This window comes from Dreissena polymorpha, chromosome 1 (genome assembly GCF_020536995.1).
Source record: "Dreissena polymorpha isolate Duluth1 chromosome 1, UMN_Dpol_1.0, whole genome shotgun sequence".
In the NCBI taxonomy this organism is placed as follows: Eukaryota; Metazoa; Mollusca; class Bivalvia; order Myida; family Dreissenidae; genus Dreissena; species Dreissena polymorpha.
Genome location: NC_068355.1, coordinates 93,494,139 through 93,515,924, shown reverse-complemented (window position 1 = coordinate 93,515,924; position 21,786 = coordinate 93,494,139). Strand labels below are relative to the sequence as shown.

Sequence of the window (21,786 nt, the reverse complement as noted above, 5' to 3'; positions counted from 1 at the left end):
GTGGGACGCCTGATGTCACTTGTGCTGGGGAGGATGTCTTCCCGTCCAATACCACCTGTTGTTGTCGGTGTGCGAGGAAACTTTCGATCCAGCCCAGGGTCTTGCCCCTGATCCCGTGGTGGAGCTTGGCTGATAAACGTCGATGGGGGACCTTGTCAAAAGCCTTGGAGAAGTCTAGCAGTATCGCGTCTATTTGCCGTTTGTTGTTCAGCCCTGCTGCAAGCTCCTGGACAGTGGTGATGAGTTGCGACTCGCAGGATCTCTTCTTACGGAAGCCATGCTGTTGATCGGCAAGGAGATCGTTGACGTCGAGGAAGCTCATCACGTGGCTATGAATAATATGTTCCATAATCTTGCAGCAGATTGATGTCAGCGAGACTGGTCGATAATTGGACGGGTTGCTCTTGTCTCCCTTCTCAAATAGCGGTGTGACAAGTGCTCTCTTCCAGTCTTCTGGCTCCTGGCTCTGGTCGTGACAAGCTTGAAATATTAGGGTCAGCATTGGTTTTATGGCTGTTGCCACTTCCTTCAAGAATCTAGAGGAGATCTAACCAGGACCTGTAGCCTTGTGTGGGTAGAGATTCTCAAGGAGTTTCTTCACGCCCTTCTCGTGGATATGCAGTGGAGGTGCTGCTTCTTGGTGACCTGGGCCCATGTTCGGAAGGTTTTTAACATCCTCTTCAGTAAATACGGAGGAGAACTTGCTGTTGAGAATCTCGGCTTTGGCCCTTGGGTCGGAGTGGCTGGTGCCATCTTTCTTAAGAGGTGCTACCCCCGAGCTGTCGCCTTTCATGCACTTCACGTATGAGTAGAGCTTTGGCAGCAGGTCCATGTGATGTCTGTACCATCTAATGCATTATAAATGACTGTAGGCATTTGAAGACAGTTTTTATGATACCATTTTTGGCAGTTTGTACACTGAATAGATTTAACAGTCTTTGACCAAACGCAGGCTCTTCCACACTCCCCGCATGGGAATCTCACTGACCTAGGACCTGGATTCGGATGACAGTCAGAGGCATTTAAAAGCAGCAACGAGAAAAGATACAGGAAATGTCCGAACATACATTTCTTCGGAGCTGAGCATAATGCATGTTTATTGAACGTAGAGCAGCTTATGCTGAAAACGCCAGGCTAAAATGTGATCTGAGGGCATGGTGTAGGCCGGGGTGGAGTGTAAACACTGTACCAATGGCTGGTGGTTAGAAGAAGTGCGATGAAGTACGATGACAACAATGCAAATTTCATTTTCTCAACTCAAATCGGATAGGTAAATGAATTCGTATGTAAACAATGCGACTTCCGGTTGTGACGTCACTTGGCTGATTGAAGAAAAAGTAAAAAATTCTACAAATATGGGGCGTAGGTCGGCATTTGTGGTTTCAATGTGAGTAAGAATCAATAATGTATTGATCAAACCAAGGAAAGCATCGATGAGTGGTAAGTAACTCGTAGAAACAATTTGTTTTCTCTCTCGGAAAAACGGCGGTCGGTGTTCCCTTCACGCACGCGCATACCTCTATTGTATATGACAGATTGTCACATACTGGTTGTATTAGATCGATATTGTTCACTGTATGCGAAGGTATTTATCCATTATACTCATGTTGAAACTAAAATATTTTTAGGACATTGATACAGTCCTTTGTATTTTAAGTCAACCTCGTAACTCGATTTTGTAAATTTTAATTGGACGGAATACTCGTATAGTGCGTAGATGTCTAATGTCATTATAGAATACCACTATACGACGTTACACAATTTATATTTTAGTGCATATGCACAATTAATAACCAAATTGTATATTGCTTAACCGTTTATTACAGACGATATACATAGTCGTCGTATGGCTATCTGCTAAGTATACTCAACAATCAGTAATATTGGATGTAGGATGATAACCGATAGTTGGCAGTGGTCTTTACTTTCTCCGAATTCCGGCGGAGCGCCCGTTTGTGCATCCATATGCGTCCTGGAAGAGGCATCTACATATGTTTCCGACGTCATTAGCATCGAAAAACTCGCCGGCATCGTATTGCTTGCCGTGCAAGTACGTACACTCTGAAAACAGACAGAAAGTGGTTAATTTTGAACTTGGTTAAATATTTATATCGCGTTAAATATGTTTTAATTCCTCAATGACTTGTATTTACCCCAATATGTGAAGTGCTTATGCCTAAATTGATTTGTGTCGCTTGCCTTAAATACACATTAATGGCCAGTAAGTTTTTCTTTACAAATGGTGCAGGCGAAGTGTCCCTACTAATATATTAAAAGTTCATCCGCAATTATTTTATTTCGGATCAATTATATATTGCATTCAAACATGCAAATGATACAACACACTCTGTCACTTGAAAAAACCAACAAATAAAATATAATGAAATTCTAGAGACATGGCGTGGAAAGCAGGCATACAAAGATCAGAGGTCGTTTATCGAAAGCTAGTGACAAAATAACAGTACAGAACTATACTTAACACACATCACATGAATATGAGTAAAGCAAGGTCACCATTATAATCGACATCCGAATACTTAAACTCAAATGCGTCTCTATCATAATAATTCCCTTTCGCATCATTTGAGTCGTTTCATACAAGTGATCGATTAAAAAACCTAGAACATACACGCAACAAAACACACCTCATGGGAACAGCAAATGAGAGGCGTCTTGTCTATACTCTGATTTAAAGGCAATTGTAACAAATCAGAATGTGTATGTGGGAAATGAAAACAAGTATGCCATCGTATATTTGCAATATAATTATGTGAATGATAAAATACTACGATTATATTAATTATCCAAATATCACGGCGCTTTACCAAAACGAATAATACCGTGACAAATAATGTGTAATCGACTCATACTTTAACACCAATGAATACTACTAGAATCAATTTACCTTTTTGCAATGGGTATGCTCATTTAGTTTCACAAATCTGTTTTTGTAGTTTACTTGTTTTTACAAAATCTCCTCCTCGTGGACTCAGTGAAATATTTATTCCGTAGCACGAATACGTGTTATAAACAACGAAAACGTACATTCGCAGTGTAAACCACTGTCCGATTATGCTCAAAACTAGTGTAGAATAGTTGTAAAATATAACCTATACAAACCATACGTGAACGCAAAATTCCTCATCAGAAAGGCACTATAAGTCTTGTTTAATCATGGACATTATGAGTCACGGTATTGATTGTAGGAACATGAGAACTGTATTATCAAATGCTGTCACCGATTAATGTTATAGATACTTATACAAATAAAAAATGTTGCACTTCATAATATGAAGGTTAAAGTGAAACTTAAGATTTAACTTGTACTTTAAACTTAAACAAATGTAAAATTGTAATCGCGAAACGATCTTGTTGTCAGCACGCAGGTTTGACTGATTGGTTGTATTGCTACTGTTCTCTTTCTCGTTATGTACAATGTCAAAGTTATTAAAACATAAAATAAGACATAGAATGTTGACAATTGTTCATACATAATATACGTGCAATTGAGATATCGTAAAAAGAAACACGTTTATGACAAGATGTTTAAATATGTGCGTCCCGTTACATGTTAAATTCTATCCGCAGTCATTTATGAACGCTGTGACAGTCGTCGTCACGGAACGACGCAACGTTAGTATATTCCTGCCCTTTGTCCATACAAGGCTCTGAACATTATTAACCGTGATATACATACGCATTTTTAGTTTAAACGCGTGTAATATTATAAAGAAACAATTATTCTTACATTTTCTCTCGTTGATGAATTAATAATATTGATTTTACATTTAACATTACTGCCACAAAAAGTATAATTTGAACATATCGATACATTTATAGGTTGTCCTAATTGAATTAATATAGTCAATTAAATGGGTAATGTCGGTCTCAACTTTTATGAAATAACGTTAAATATATTGCGTTCTGTTGTTTTATTGATGCGACATGATCCTTTAACCTTAGGGAAACTTGTAAAAACAGGTGATTATCACTAAATAATGAAATGCAAAGGAAGAGATTTAGCTTCTCGGTACATGTCATACCATGTATTTAGAAATATGTTATACATAATTAAGCATTATGCATACGTTATTTAAAATTATCTACATACTGTCCAACTTACCATCAGTAGCTATCGCCACAGAAACGACAGCAACAATCAGGATACATAAAAGTTTTGCTGTCATGGTGAATAGTTGACGTCTTATCCTGAAATAAAATCCCTCCATACCTTAACACAAAGACAATTCCCCTGACTGCTGAGATGCAATGACAAATACAATTAAATAACACGTGTTTTATAATAACGTTATGAACATTATGGTTTTTAAGTATAATTGCTATTTTAAAATTGATGTAATCATAAACTTATTTTATTTGATTAAATGTTCATTTTGATTTGGATAAGCTGTGAATGTTGTTATTTTGTACAACCTGAGCTGCATTTGACACTATAAAATGTACACAAGTAACAATAATACTTACCCCTGTAATTGGTTCAGTTGTGTGCTGAGTTCCTCTATATTTCCTTTGTTCTCCATTATTTATAGGAAACGCACACGTATCATCGATGCCTGCTGTTGCCAAAAATACAAATTAATTGGACTCGAATTGCTTTCAAGCTATCGAGCCTCATAGCTATTTAATATCAATCATTTGTGCAATATAAACGAGTTATATTTATAAATATATACATAGCTCTGGCATCCGAGATATAAAATAAGTGGATTTTTTTTTTCTGAAGTTAATTTGAATGGAAATCAATTTGACGAGCTTTCGAAAAACTGAGAAGTTGGTCGTATGAATAGTTGTTTTCGGACTGAAAAAAAATCTTTTTTGTACACGTGTTTATAACAAATACCGAAGTGTTGTTTTTATATGAGTAATACCCCCCTCAAAATTGTGTATTATGTCTTTAAAGAATTGCATATACTAATATCGTTTTAAGTATGGAGTATATGATGTGTAAATTACTGGGGCTGCTAATTACTGTGACTTATTGATAAATTGATCAAAACATCATAATGTTTCGTCAACCATCTTGAAACCATGCTTTTATATAACACGTTGGTCTTTCGTATAGATTAATATATTAATTTAAATAAATACACTGCTACTTATACATCTTCAAAGCCAATGGATTTGCGGGTAGGCAAGATGGCCGCTACACTTTTTGTTGTCATCAGAAAAAGCGCGCTAAACTCACAATCTGGACCAATCGGATCAATCGTTTTTTTGCGGAGACTTAAGAAATGGACGAAGTGTTACGATTGGCCAACTCTCTGAATGAGCACCTGTTGGCATTGAGCATGCGCCAAGCGTATTACCCAAATATACCAATATACAAAAATCATGGTATGGCTTTTCAAAAGTGAAACTGCGACCAAATCAGTATGTTTAAGAATGTAGGCTCTGTACATATATTGAAACCTGCAGATTTATTTAAATTAAACAATTTTACTGGGTCCTAGTAGAGTTGGGTCTTGGCCAAATATTTAGGTACGTCCCAATAAATAGATCATAGACCCAAATATTTGGGTGCGGGATTTACAATAGTCCCCAAAAGTCGGTGAGTTTACTCTTATAATGAGATTCGTTCTGAGCAATATCAAATCCTATGGCCCAATCTATATTTTTAAAAGAAGAATTTGAACAGTGGAGCATGGATTGTCCAAAGAGCACCATTGTTATAATTAAAAAAAGGTCACTAGCTCATAGTTTCCAAGTATATTATATTCAATGTCTGAATTTTATTTTCGCAATCTTAAACCAATACGTAAATGTGAACGGGGAATGATAAATGGAAAAATGTCAAGTATCGTATAAAGCTAGCATTTATAAAATATTTACTAGAAAAACATTCAAAACGACCAACTTTTCCTGTCATTGTATTGACAAAATTTACAATGTTATTTTTGTTTAAAAAAACAACAACAACATATGCTTAGTAAAACAATTCGAAGGGACTATATAACTTAAAATCAAAGTATGTCATTGTTCTTAAAGTTGTAAATGATACCTTGTAATAAAACTCCAGAAACGTTATCATGCGATTAACTGTACTTTGTTATAATTTGTAAATATTAGCAAACGGTCAAACGTTGGTACCCTAGTAAGACTTTCGGACTTTCAGGGATGATCCCAGACTGGCTTACCGCACACGTACCTTCATATCCAATTAGATGAGATGTGTACCGTGTAAAGAATGTGCAATTTTGTTTGTGCTGCCACATTTAAGGACAAAAATCCGAAGGGAAATAAACGTATAATAATATAAAATTTGTTAGTGCACATAATCTTACATGAAAATAATTGTTAAATGTAAGAACTGTGGAAAAGAATACTTACTGTTAGTTGGCCAAAAATTTCATGAAATCTGATATTTGATGGCATTTCTTAGGCATGGCTTCCTTTTATATTATAATGATTGCAAATACATTTAAAAAATATTCTGGAGGGGATGTCACCCTCTGGGATGCTTGACGACTCTGTAATTATGTCAAAAGGTCAATGAGTGCATTTTGCTTTAAACATTGAGGTAACATTGTCAAAAGTGTGACATATCATATACTATTACTGATTTAATCACTGAACTGTCTAATATTTGATACTAGAAGGGTTATCTCAATTTTAACTGATTTTGGTTTTTATTAGCAGGTCAAAGGTCATCAAGTTCACTTTTATAACCCGTATTAAAGGTAAATTGCCGTTTATGTTGCAGCCAACTAAAGATGCATGTATTATTAATCATTATAAATAAAAGGAAGCCATGCCTAAGAAATGCCATCAGATATCAGATTTCAGAAAATTTTGGGCACACTATTAAAAAATACTTTTTGAACATGATATTTTATTCTGTTGATTTTTAATGCCAGTTTTCATGTTTATTTTTGCATAAAGTTCAATAAATGACCTTTTGTCCTATATAAGTGAACACTAGAATAGAAAAAAAATAAATTAGATCCAAGCAGGTTCATTTTCAGACAATATTACTGCCTTAAACTTTTCAATTTTGGTTATAAGTCACAATGAGATGTATTTCATCTCCTAAACAACTGAAAACTGTACCCATTGACCTTTGACCTAATTAAAAGAATGTCAAGCACCTGATAAGGTGTCATCCCCTCTAGATTTTTAGCAGAGGGCATGTAGATACCAAAAAACATAAAAAGAAGCCATGCCTAAAAAATGCCAACCAATTTTTTCCCAGGCACATTTCTCATATTTTTAGGTTAACTATGTGGCTAATATAAAGGACAAACATTGATGTAAGGAGTTAATTGTATAACTGTGGAACCCGTCATTACATCTTTATAAGATCCGATAACTTACCACTACAATTAATACAATTCTAATCGTTCAAGTATACAGGCGGGACATTTCAATAACATGCTATTGGATGTTGATAAAATCATTTAAAGACACAGACATTGTGTTATACATTTACGTTGAACAAATATCTACCCCTTCGACATTTTCGTTGGACACCAACATATTTGGTTTACGTGCGTAAACGAAAACCTTTCGAAATCTATAAATAACAAGTAATTATGCTTAATATTAGTTCAATAAATATATCTACGTGCACACCTTATTTCAGATGCAGATGTAGCTAGAGTAACGAGTAAGTAGATATTAAACTTCTGTAATATTCATAATAGTATGTATGTGAGTTAAGACCAGTTTTAAAGCGTTTTAAGACCAAACTGGTGGTGTCACGTGTTTTTTGTTTTGTTCTGAGAGTGATAGTAATGCCTAAAAAGGAATAAACAGATTAAAACAATAATCTACTGCTTATTTAACTAGAACTTCACTTCATTTATAAATGGTGTCAAACGAGTTTTTTTAAGGTTCAAGTCATGTATTAGCAATATTACAAACTTGAAGAACAAATGTGACAGGACTGGACTTTTGATATTTGCTTTAAATTGTGGTTTGTAACCTCACGTAGCCTTTATGTAACATATATACACTGAGGCATGATTAACTGTATTGATGAGTCACACGCGGAAATACTGATAAATAATCAAGCGCAAACATTCGCAGGCTATAGAATATTTGTGGTTTAATTAAGTCGATGTTAATAGTGCTCATCTCTCCTTATTATTTTCCTAATATTTTAATAATTTCATAAAAGTCATTTGAACTGTCAGTGTTTAAATCATTATCATTTTAATTCTACTCTCATTTTTTTGATTTTGACATTGACTGAATCGTGTCCAAGATTATCCGTATGATATTATCTTCTCTAAACAGGCACTTGAAAAGCATTGAAAGTTTGTTCATAAATTTCAGTTGATATGATCACACAGAGAGGGAGGGAGTTAGCGATCCGATCAGCAGGACATTTCCACAATTTGATAAGGGTCAAACTATATGCATGTCCATGTGATGACGCTATTTCTGTTGTATAGGTTTGCAAGTCTGTATCATGTTCCAGTTTATGTGTATGTTTAATAAGTCCAGTATTTTATATGATATGTTTATATAATATTTATAGATAATATCTCACAATTCAACCAGTTTTAGTGTTTGGTAACTGATCCCCATTCAAAACAAAACGGGAAACTAACAGGAATTTTCAAAAATATGTTGTATTTGTTTACACAAAATCTAAATATTTCAAGTTACTGCTTTATGTATACAATCATAAGCTGTGTTGTCCCTTATCTTGATTATTAGTTGTATGTAACCTGACCGATTTTACAACGCTATAATTTTTACAAGAAATCGTTTGGTCACGTTTTTCTTAAATTAAAATACCCCTTTGCAAGCTTCATTGTCCATGTAAACAAATAGAAAGAGCATATTTTGATACATTTTTATGTATTTGATTAGTATACAAACTATTTTTATTAGACTGTTCAGTGATTTTCTTACTATTTTGCAAATAAGATTTTTGTACGTTCGTACTCTTACGATTCGTTCCATTTTTGTGTTTCGGATTATCATTTGTTCAATGTAAACTCTCCGCTTGAATCTTATGTAACTCATCATATGTGTAATACATGATAGATCCAGTTCCTTTTTTATTTACCAATGTTTTGTATCATTTTACAGCCATCTACAACGCTATGCACACCTCGATATCAAGTCAAATCTAATTGGTCTCACCGTTGTGTAAGTTATGTAGTTATTGCAACATTGATTGTGATATGCTGTTATTTGGTTGTAATTATTTGAATAACTCAACTAAATCAATCATTCCTTAAACTTTCAGTACTGCCTTTTATTGTTTTGAATTCTAAATGCTCATAGTGATGGACAGTAAAATCTTATGTACATGTACATCTATGCAATACTTGTATAATCCTAAAGGCCTAAGATTACATTTTTAATAGTCGTGTAATTTTTAATAGTTGTGTAACGCTGTTATTTTACGGATTATTTTGTCATGCATTTTGTAAGTTTTTTGTATTGTGTAATTTCAGTTTTACGGGTTTGATCCGTTATCTTGCTGTCAAATTAAATCCGGCTGAATGATCCGTTGTCTTCTGTTCAATTAAAATCCGGCCGAATAATTGGGGCAGTAAAGTAAAAACAACGAGACTACTGACTAAACAATCGTCATGAGCTTCGCATCTGAAAGAATCAGACGGGACCCGGAACTGATGGCACCTGTTCGGACTACGCTTAGTGTGGGAGGGGTTCCACATGGCAATCTACATTTCACACAAGGGCCACCTAGCCAGCTGTCCAGACGTCCATCATCGGCAGGAAGTAATGTCGAAGAAACTAAGGTGAATTTAGAGTTTGTCAGAAAAGAAGCAGAATTAATAGAACTTGAATTAGAACTTGAGAACCAACGTGCAAAGTTAAAAATTAAAAGAGACATTCTCACTGCGGAGAAAGAGTTAAAAATTCAAGAAGTGTTGGAGAATTCAGAAAATTTTAAAGATCATGATATTCAGTTAGAAGAAGAAAAACGTAACCGTACAGAGACATTTGTGAGGCAATCTGTGCCTAATTCTACATGTAACCAAGAGACACTGAAAGAAACATTGCAATTTTCAAATTTCCTTTTATAGAAAGAACGTTTATCCACACGATTTGTGCAATTCAATGATAAGCCTAAGAACTAACTTCATAGGAAAAAAACAATTCATGTCATTAGTTGAAAAACTTGAACTGTCACAAAGCGAACAGTTGGACTTTTTGGTAAAATATTTAGGTGACAAGTCGTCACCCCAGGCCATATCTATCCGAAACTCTTGCCGGAACGCAGAAAGAGCGATGATCCAACTATAGAAACGGTTAAACGACAGATTTGGCAGATCTGAAATGATTCTCGATTCGTCGAACAGACGATTGTTCTCAATCGAAAGGATTACAGGCAACCAGGGTTATTCAAAGCTTTATGACTTGTTGGACTGGGTTAATGAGGTTAACTATTTTATGACACGTCCCGAGTTTGTTACATTGCTAGGACAAATCAACACTCCAATGGGCTTAAATCCAGTGATACAGTGATACAACTTGCCAGTCACTATTCAGTCAACATGGATCAACAAGGCAGCGAATTACAAAGAGACTAACTGCGTTGCATATTCGCCATTGACAGTGTTTACAGAGTTTCTTTAAAGTATGGCAGGAAGGTTCAATGATCCAGCATTAGTGATCAGTGACAAACAAAGCCACAGGTTTGACGCCAAAAGCGTTCCATCCAGAACAAGGACGCCACATCACCTCATAACAAGGAAAACTGATATTGAAACACCTCGAGTTCAAGCGCCTGTCCCATCAGTGCACGAATGCGCCATCAATGGCAAGGGGCATCCGTTGAATGCATGCAGGGCCTTCCGACAAAAACCATTTGAAGAACGCAAGCAAATTCTACGGAAGAAAAAGATTTGTTTCAGATGTTGCAATTCAAACAGTCACATGGCAAAGGATTGCAAGGCCATTGTTACGTGTCGAGTATGCGACAAAGGTCATCCAACTGCTCTTCATGTTTATAGTGACACAACAACAATGAGAAGCCACGGCGGGGAGCAAGAAAGCAAAATTGTTTCGAAATGTACTGCTGTGTGCGGCGAAAAGGTTGGTGGAAGGTCATGTTCCAAAACAGTTTTGGTGAATTCAAGCCCGAAGAGCCAGACAGATACATTTATACATACGCCGTACATGATGATCAAAGCAACCGATCCCTTGCAAGCTCGGAACTATTAGATGAGCTTAGAATTGCAGATGCGAGACAGCGATACACACTTTCATCTTGCGCAGGAAAGACAAGTATCTTATCCAGAAGTGTTGCGAATCTCATGGTCTGTGCAATTGATGACTCTTGTCAGTTAGAAGTCAAGAACTTAGTTGAGTGTGAAATTCCTAGTGACATATCTGAAATACCCACACCGGAAGTTGCTGCATTGTTTTCCCACCTGCAGCCAATCAATGACAAGTTCCCTGAACTCATGGAGAATCCGCACATAGGGCTACTGATTGGCAGAGATATCCCAGAAGCACATCATGTTCTGGAACAAGTGCTAGGTGATCAGAAGCAATTGCCATTTGCACAGAAACTACCACTTGGTTGGGTTTTGGTTGGCGAAGTGTGTTTGGGCCAGTTGCATATTTACGATACTTGTGAGAACATAAGAACATTCAAGACTCAAGTGTTCAACGCAGACAGAACAACTTTGTTGTACCCTTGCCAGAATGCTTTGAAGGTAAGTGAGAAAATCAACACAAGTGATGATATTTTCAAGGTCACTAAAGCTGATGATCGAGTTGGACTGTCCCAAGATGACCAGAAGTTCCTTCAAATCATGGACAATACACTAGACATGAGAGATGGTCATTGGGCAGCTCCGTTGCCACTAAGGAATCCCAGGGAAAAGCTCCCAAATAACAAGCTAAGTGTTTATAAGAGAGCTACCAGCCTACGGGCTTCACTACTGAAACATCCAGTGAAACAAGAGCAAATGCACAAGTTCATGCAACAAATACTAGATTCTGGCGCAGCAGAAGAGGCCCCACCACTGAATGAAGACACAGAATGCCGGTATCTACCTTTCTTTGGGGTGTATCACCCGCGCAAGCCAAACAAGGTCCGAGGAGTGTTGATTCATCTGCAGTATTTGATGGAAATTCACTGAACAACATTCTTTTGACTGCACCAAACTGCACGAATAGTCTGCTTGGTGTACTTCTGCGTTTCAGACGTAATGCTGTTGCTGTCATGTGCGACGTGCAGCAGATGTTCTATTGCTTCAAGGTCAACAAGGAACACCGTGATTTGCTTCGTTTCTTTTGACACAAAGACAACAATCCAAAGAAAGAGCTTATAGAATACCGAATAACGGTTCATGTCTTTGGGAACAGCCGTTCGCCAGCTGTAGCCACCTACTGCCTCAGAAAAGCTGTCGAGACTGCAGATGAAGATGTGAGAACCTTTGTAAGCAGGGACTTCTATGTAGACGATGCCTTGACATCACATTTAAAGGAAGAAGAAGCCATTGACTTGATTAAAAGAACGCAAGAAACCATGAGTAGAAGCAGTTTTAGACTGTATAAGATAGCCTCAAATTCTAGAGTCGTGATAAGCAGTTTCCCAGTAGAAGACCTCGCAATTGACATGACATCTTTTGATATTTCTACAGATGAAATGCCCGATCAGGCTAGTCTAGGTTTGAAATGGAATACCAATGCCGATACATTTGAGTTCAAGATCAACATTGCTGAAAGACCATTCACAATATAAAGAAGTGAAACTCCAGCTGCTGGAGCAGTATTGAATTTTCATTAAAAACAATTAGTTGGTCCTTTATTTAAGGCAAGTGACCGATTGCCCAAACAGTACAAAACAGCACAATACAGCACAATACAAACCAACATAAACACAAAATATGAATAAAGCTGGGGTCACCGCCTTGGAACGGTCAATGCAAAGCATTGGGGGTTTAAACCTGGTTATAGAGCGCTCAACCTCACACTTGGCCCAGCAATATTCATAATACATTCAAGTGTAAATAAAATTTAACGTCATAGCATTGTAACTCAAATTAAACAATAATAAAAGGGAATTAAAACGCATTCAATTTAATTACTATTTAATTACTCAATTGCATTGAAGATACAAGAGTAACAGAATTACAACTTTTTGACGAACGATCAAATAAAACTATTAACAATTGTCAACTACATTCCTTCTTTATAGAAAAGATTTGAGAATGTAGAATCATAGAGTTAATATCTCAGATAATCATCGCGCAAATACAGGAAGAAGCAGCAATAATGGGTGTAAAAATTCCATATTACATAGCTTGGTTGTTTATGTGACTGCTAAACAAATTAAAAATAATTAAATCAAACAAGAAACGCCTATCAGAGAGAAAATATAAATAAAATGGAACGTTATAAACCCAATGACCTATGCATGTAGATTACAACTGGGAAAGTCGGTCGTATGACGTCACAAAAATCCATAATGGCATAATGACGTGAACAAATTCCAAGGGCAGTACTAAATAAAAATATTAATCGGGCTGTATTACTAATAATACAAGTTTACGTGATTTAATATAAAGAAGCAAATGAATACAAATGGTAATTCCATTAAAGCGACATTATTGGAATCAAACAGTATATAGGTGTTTTGACAACTGAAGACAGAAATGATTTGATGTACGATTTGAGTCCAAATGTAGTTTACATGCAGATTTGTTCATACGACACAATGACACAATTTTATTCAACAGTGACAAATGCCTATAATGTAGTATTCATGCAGATTTGTTCATACGACACAATGACACAATTTTATTCAACAGTGAAAAATGCCTGTAATATCACTAATGATTCCAAATTTTAAGGGAAGAAAGATATAGTGAATCGAAAACCATCAAACACGTGTTTTTAAGTACATAAGAATCGTATCCTTTTGATAAAAACAAGTTAATTAAATTGAAAAGTTTAATATGAACATTTGGTTTAACATATTTTAATTTGCGGACACGCTTCAAAACATCTCCGTAAAATGATGGATGGGAGATTCCATTATTTAAATGCCATTTTAAAGAAACATTATATTTTGAAATTAAATCACCATACTTAGAGTAAAATCTAGCAAATTTATTTCTTAAGTTATGATACAAAAAGCCTTAATTAGCAATTTTTTAGTTAATATTAGATTACGATCATTAAAATCTTTAATACACGAACATGCTCTGGCATAACGTACCAACTGCGAAATGTAAATACCATAGGAAGGTCCTTTAGGGATGTTGCCATCTAGAAACGGAAAATTCACAATTTCAAAGTTAAAATCGTCCCGTTTGTCGTATAAACTAGTTTTGATCAAATTATTATTAATAGTTAAATGTAAGTCTAAATACGCAGCGTCTGTATTGGATATACACGATCTATTTAAGACTAGTTCTTTTGGGTAGATTTTGTGAATATATTGTTCAAATAATGGATTATCTAAATTAAGTATGTCATCAATGTACCTACTAGTAAGGTTAAAACAATTAATTAAATCTACTTGCTTAGTTTTAGATAATTCTAACATAAATTCGCTTTCATAACAATATAAAAAAGGTCAGCTATAAGTGGCGCACAATTAGTACCCATAGGAACGCCAATAATTTGTTTAAATATTTTACCATTAAATACAACAAACAAGTTATCCAAAAGAAAAGTAAGTGCTGCACAAAAGTCAAGACCAGTCCAAATGATGTAATTATCTAATATCTGATTAGTAAAAAAAGCTGTTTTAGTGTTTAAAGCTAGATACAAACATTTCTCTCTAGCAAAAGTTTTTTCAATCAAAGAAACAAGTTTGGATTTTATTAAAGCGTGAGGAAGCGTTGTATATAGTGTCGAAAAATCATAAGTACTTACCTGCGACACCTTATATTTTTTATTTTCAATTTTATCAATAACTTCTAAGGTGTTTTTTATTGACCAAAATAGGTTAATATTACTATTTTCATAAACTTTATTACAAAATTTAGCTATATGATATCTAATAGCACTCAATGCAGATGTAAGATACACTGATAATTGTTTGGTGGTACAAGACACTGAATTAGCGATAACACGACTTTTATATGGCGTCTTATGTAATTTAGGTATCCAGTAAAGTGATGGCAATTTCTTGTCAGTAATATTGACTATTACATTTAACTTTATGCATTGGGCAATATGGTCGATAATAATTTCATTAGGTAGCTTATTGTACTCACAATATGATGTAGTTTGTGAAAGTTCTTGTGAAATAGTTTGATCATAAAACACTCGTCATATTATGATAACATTATTAGCAGCCTTATCAGCAGGAACTAAGACGAATTTAGATTTTAAGTCTTCAAGCAATTTACAGAGATTTTGTTTATTAAATTTAGGTGAATGTGGTAGGGCCAAAGGATGTGTATCATAAAAACATATTTAATTCATGGCCATACTAAATATTTTTGTTTTCCAATCATTGAGTGCAGTAATTTCAGCATTTTCCTTCCTGCACCATTTAGTGCAATAATCATGTAAGGAAGTTACGATATTCTTAATGCAGTCATCAAAATCAACAGGAATAGGCAGTCTGTACTTAGGGCCTCTGCGTAGCAAATTTCTAAGGTTTTTATTTTGAATGAAATTAAGGTCCCCAGTAATAACATGTCCAACTGGACCATATATATATTTAGAACTAGTACAGTCACATAATGTAGGACAATTTCTTATTACATTTACAAGGCGAGGAGTAGTTGCCACAGTCCACAGCATTTTTGACCCGCTAAGATTTCTTGCGCCTGTGACAATAGAAGGAAAAATCTTGGTACGGGAATGAATGAGGCCACATCGTCAGATTAGGATGAGCCGTTGCCAAGACACTTAGAAGGAAAATGGGAACAATGGAAAAACTCATTTAACCTCATTGAATGACATAGCCATTCCACGTATGTACACCATGACCAATTTTACCGCAGAGGATGCACTACACATTTATTCATATGCATCTGAAAAGGCAATATCCGCTTTCTGTTTTGTGATGACTGCAACTGAAACAGGGTTTGTGCTCGGAAAATCAAGGTTGGCACCTGCAAACACAACCATTCAACGCTTAGAGTTGTGTGCAGCAGTCTTGGCCACTGAGGTAGCAGAAATTATCTCTGAGCATCTTGATTATCCCATGGAGAGATTTATTTTTAATTCTGACAGCAGAGTTGTTCTCGGGTATTTGAACAATCAGTCTAGAAGATTTTACACATACGTAGCCAACAGAGTACAAATCATCTTGAAACGCACTAATGTCCACCAGTGGAACTATGTACATACATCAAACAACCCAGCAGATCTCGCCACACGTTGTGCGACACCTGCCAAGAAATTGGATGCAAATATGTGGATTACAGGACCGAATACACTGCCGAATGAAACACGTTGTCCCGACACATTCACTCTGGTAGATGAAGACAAGGATAGCAAAATTCGACCTTTTGTGAAGGTTTCAAAAACAGACATTAATCGTGACATAACTGAAACATTTGAGAAATTCTTTAGTTGGAAGTCTTTGATCAGTGCCTTTTCACTCTTGAGAAGATGGGTGCAATCATTTCGTTCAAAACAGAAACTGAGTTAAGATACTGTCGAATCCCGTAAGGAGACAGAGTTGTTTGTCTTGAATGAAATTCAAAAATCCTATTACTCTTCAGAGGTAGAGTCGCTGACAGACAAGAAGAGAGTTGGCAGCAAAAGCTCAATAGCTTTGTTGAACCCATTTTTGGATAAAAATGGGACGCTACGAATGGGTTGGCGTATACACAAGGCTACCTTCAATACAGATTTCAAGCATCCAATACTGGTACCTCGAAAATCACACATTGCTGGCCTGCTTGTAAATAATTTTCATGTTTTAGTGCACCATCAGGGTACACTTTATACAGAGGCAGCCTTAAGAAACCATGGCTATTGGATAGTCGGGGTGAAACGTTTAGTATCCAGCATCATATACCAGTGCGTTACATGCAGGCGCTTGCGTGGCAACTTAGTGAATCAACGGATAGCCAACCTTCCTGAAGATAGACTTACCCCAGGACCTCCATTTACATACGTTGGTGTGGATACCTTCGGACCATGGCCAGTTGTGACACGGCGTACCAGAGGAGGGGTTGCAGAGAGCAAACGATGGGCCATCATATTTGTTTGCTTATTTACCGGAGCAGCTCATATAGAAGTGATCGAGGACATGAGTAGCTCAGCCTTTATAAACGCTCTACGACGATTCATCTCTGTACGGGGACCGGTGAAAGAATTTTGATCTGATCGCGAAACCAATTTTGTTGGTGCTTTGAAGGACATTAACGCTGATGCAATCTGTGTTTAAGACCCACCCGTTAAAGCCTTTCTCAAGGATAAGGGAGTCGCCTGGATCTTGAACACCCCACACGCTTCGCACAAGGGAGGATGTTGGGAGCGTATTATTGGACTAACTCGAAATATTCTTAATGCAATGCTATTGAATAGGCAAGGTCAAAAACTCACACACGAAATGTTGTGTACATTGATGTGTGAAGTGTGTGCTGTGCTAAATAGTCGACCGATTGGGCAAATCACCTACGATCCGCTCGACCCAGTCCTGATAAACCCATCGATGTTGCTGACACAGAAATCTGGACACCTGCCACCTCTGACAACCTCTACGGACATCAGAGAAATCTACGCTTCTCAGTGGAAACATGTTCAAATACTTTCTAACATGTTTTGGAAGCGTTGGCAACAAGATTATTTAAGTAGCCATCAGGGTCGACGAAAGTGGCTCGAGCTTCGGGATGTCAAACCGGGAGATGTCGTGTTGCTGAAGGAGAGTTCGGAGAGAAACCAGTGGCCAGTAGCGGTAGTAGAGCGAGTTTTCCCCGGAACCGACGAAAGAGTGAGGTCACTTGAAGTGAGGTTGCATAGAGACGGACAGTCAACAAAATACATAAGACCTATAACGCAAATGGTGCGGTTGATTGACTAAATTTTGTGTGTAAAACAGTGTGATGTTTTAATTGCTTAGCTTTATGTTCAATAATTGATGTTATATACATGTACACACTTTGTGTACTTGTGTGTTCAAGGTTAAATGTTCAAGGTTAAGTGTATTTTTGCTATTTTTCTTTTCTTGGGATCTTTGATACTTTTTTATGTTAGACAAACGTTGTAAATTGATAGTGATATCTTCATGATATCAGACGGGGAGTGTGTTGTCCCTTAGCCTGATTATTAGTTGTATGTAACCTGACCGATTTTTACAACGCTATGTTTTTACAAGAAATCGTTTGGTCACGTTTTTCTTAAATTAAAAAAACCCTTTGTAAGCTTCATTGTCCATGTAAACAAAAAGAAAGAGCATATTTTGATACATTTTTATGTATTTGATTAGTATACAAACTATTTTTATTAGACTGTTCAGCGATTTTCTTACTATTTTGCTAATAAGATTTTTTGTGCGTTCGTACTCTTACGATTTGTTCCATTTTTGTGTTTCGGATTATCATTTGTTCAATGTAAACTCTCCGCTTGAATCTTATGTAACTCATCATATGTGTAATACATGATGGATCCAGTTTTTTTTTTATTTACCAATGTTTTGTATCATTTTACAGCCATCTACAACGCTATGCACACCTCGATATCAAGTCAAATCTAATTGGTCTCACCGTTGTGTAAGTTATGTAGTTATTGCAACATTGATTGTGATATGCTGTTATTTGGTTGTAATTATTTGAATGACTCAACTAAATCAATCATTCCTTAAACTTTCAGTACTGCCTTTTATTGTTTTGAATTCTAAATGCTCATAGTGATGGACAGTAAAATCTTATGAACATGTACATCTATGCAATACTTGTATAATCCTAAAGGCCTATGATTGCATTTTTAATAGTCGTGTACTTTTTAATAGTTGTGTAACGCTGTTATTTTACGGATTATTTTGTCGTGCATTTTGTAAGTTTTTTGTATTGTGTAATTTCAGTTTTACGGGTTTGATCCGTTATCTTGCTGTCAAATTAAATCCGGCTGAATGATCCGTTGTCTTCTGTTCAATAAAATTCCGGCCGAATAATTGGGGCAGTAAAAAAGCAGAGATCTAACTGTGGTGATTGATGTGTCTTTTATCGAATGATTTGTCACAACTTGATTATGATTGCTCTTTTAAGCCTTTGAGGGGCACTTTATTATATCATTAAGGAAGTGCATTTAGCACATTAAATCATACACATACTGCAATACCATTGCATTTATACAGGTAATAAAGCCATCTTTAATTAGTTTAGTCTGAATGTCATTAAAAGTGTTAATTTCATAATATCACATAATATAGTATAATCATTATTGTCCTCTCAGTTATACAAATCAATCAGCACGTAATTGTATAGAAAAAAAATTAGGTGCGCTGGTGTACATTCTTAGTAATATGTCAGCTAAAACATGAGATCAGTTTGCTAAAAAAAGATCACTATACCTAGATACCTGTTGATGTTCCTCTATGCGCCGAAGCTTCCATTTTCGCAATTCTAATCCTTCAGCTTTTGTAAGCGCTTCCAATCCCGTAATTATTTCGAGTATCACCTCAAGTTTACCAGCTATTTTAGTAAATGCCAAAACAAAATGTACTGTTTCTCACCAAATGTCATATAAATGTAAACATACGTTCTTTTTTTAGGGAGCGTTAACACACTGACACAGAATAAACCCTGCCTTGGGCTATATATATACACTATCTTGGATGGTTTTCAATAGTTTTAATAAAGATGGGGATTTAGTATTTCGTAGTTTTCGTAAGATTCGACTATCAGAAAGATAATGTGTATTTAAAAAAATAAAGTTGAGTGATTCCATTTACGACTTACCTACTCCGAAATTGTAGTAATCGTGCTGTTCAGAGAGCATGTTATGCTGCATGGTGGGACAGTTTTCTTTTGTTCTCATAGGTAATGCCATAACGGCCAAACTTTCATCGCCTTCTTTCAATTCTCGAAAAAGCCCAAAGTCGATCAATCGCGCATTGAATTTAGAGTTCAATACAATGTTCTTTGATTTAATATCCATTTGCAACATTGTACCCCTAAGAAGAACGTATACAACTATGTGAAAAAGACCAAACAATTACATGTGAAAACATCAATGTGAAGCTACAGCGGCATACGCTCTTTTAGGTTATATCCATTATAGAGCATCTGTATAAACTTTATTCCTTAATTGTATTTAACAGATTTATACATCTATAAATCTTTATTGAAGGCAGAATCAATTTAAAATAAAATAAAATGTATGTATACTTAAAAAAGCTTCATTTTTATGACGAGATGTATGACAACAAATACATATATCTATAAAAGTTTCATCGTTTTATTCCAGACTGAGTGCAAATTAGAAAATAAAATAGGAATCCACAAGTCGGATAAGTCGCCCGACTGGGTATTTGTAAATTATTGTAAAAACAAATTTGCCAAAAATCAAATTTGACTTTCTGCAGCAACAATTCCTGACATGTAACCAATATAGTAGCGGATTTCTAGACAACAAATGATGATAATAGTATATGACAATAACCTAAATTTATTGCCAGTGTGCATGTAGTCCAATGCGGACGCGATCTGGTCCAACCTGCCCGAGCGACCGCTGGTGGATAGCGACCACCTCTCCATAACGACCACATCGATTTCCCCCCAACGATTTTACTATATATTTTACCTGCAAATAACGCCCGCCTGCAAACAATGACCAGCGACCGCCATTTCACATTTCCAAAGTCGATTTTGATAGCTAACAAAGACCATTTCAACGACCAGCGACCACCATTTTACATTTCCAAAAGTCGATTGACTAACAAAATCGTTTTGATAAACATAATATAACGTTTTATAACGAATAATTTGGATTTGACAAAACATCATACATTAAATTATCAATACAATTATACGATATTTTGCAGTATGTTCTCTTCAACGTTGTACGTTGCCATCGGTTTGCAAAATAACAAAATGTATTGTATTCCTTGAAAGAGGCGATCAACGACCACTTCAATCATCACAATTAACGATTTCACAACTTTCAATAAAACAATGGCCACCATAATGCTGTGATAGTCACGTGATCGACATCTTACCAGTGCACTCGTCGGTCGCTATGGAGATATTGGCAAATGACAATTTACTTTACACGATAGCAGTTTTTTAGTTTATTTAACACACATTGCTAATTGGTAGCCGACTGATTCTGTTATGCATTTGACAGTTTGTCGAACGTGTAATTAGTTGCCTTTTTATTTGAGGGGCTCGCGATTAAGGTACTAATTTCCGAAAATATCAAAGAAAAGTTTGGGGCTTATATCAAACCATTAAGGAAATTTACGGTTTCGTTACAATTACGATGCAAATTACACACATACATTTTGATATTCATTCCTTTCTTAAATTTCTCCGTGATAAGGCGTGCATAAATTAAAGAAAAGTAAATGGTCAGTTAAATTTAACCAGTATGGCATCCAAGCGTAAGTTCTTGACGTTGGATGAACGTGTTTATGTGATTATTGTGTTTTGTTGTTACTTCTTGTATAATGATTATCTGTCTTATATCTTATTCTTTTATGTTTTGAAATTAAAATAATACATATAAATATAAAAACAAAACTGTGCTTTCAATCCTTTATTACATTATACATGCATTAGTATTCTCCTATTAAAACAATAGAGCACATACGTAGATAAGTTTTGCAAAGCTTCGATCGACACTGCTAATAAAGACCAGCTGTGAACAAAGACTACAACGATCAAATCCCTTGAGTGGTCTTTATTGGCAGGT

The 21,786-nt window shown here is 35.8% G+C and overlaps 2 protein-coding genes across 2 annotated transcripts in view; one reads left to right on the top strand and one right to left on the bottom strand.

Annotated features, from left to right (window-relative positions):
- LOC127841054 (intraflagellar transport protein 22 homolog) overlaps positions 1 to 21,786 on the bottom strand; it is a 219,312-nt gene that overhangs the window by 40,929 nt on the left and 156,597 nt on the right. The window lies entirely within an intron of this gene.
- LOC127837378 (uncharacterized) lies at positions 15,905 to 17,254 on the top strand. The gene is made up of 2 exons (XM_052364421.1): positions 15,905 to 16,514; positions 16,650 to 17,254. Exons 1-2 carry the CDS (start codon positions 15,905 to 15,907, stop codon positions 17,252 to 17,254), a joined length of 1,215 nt encoding a protein of 404 aa, XP_052220381.1.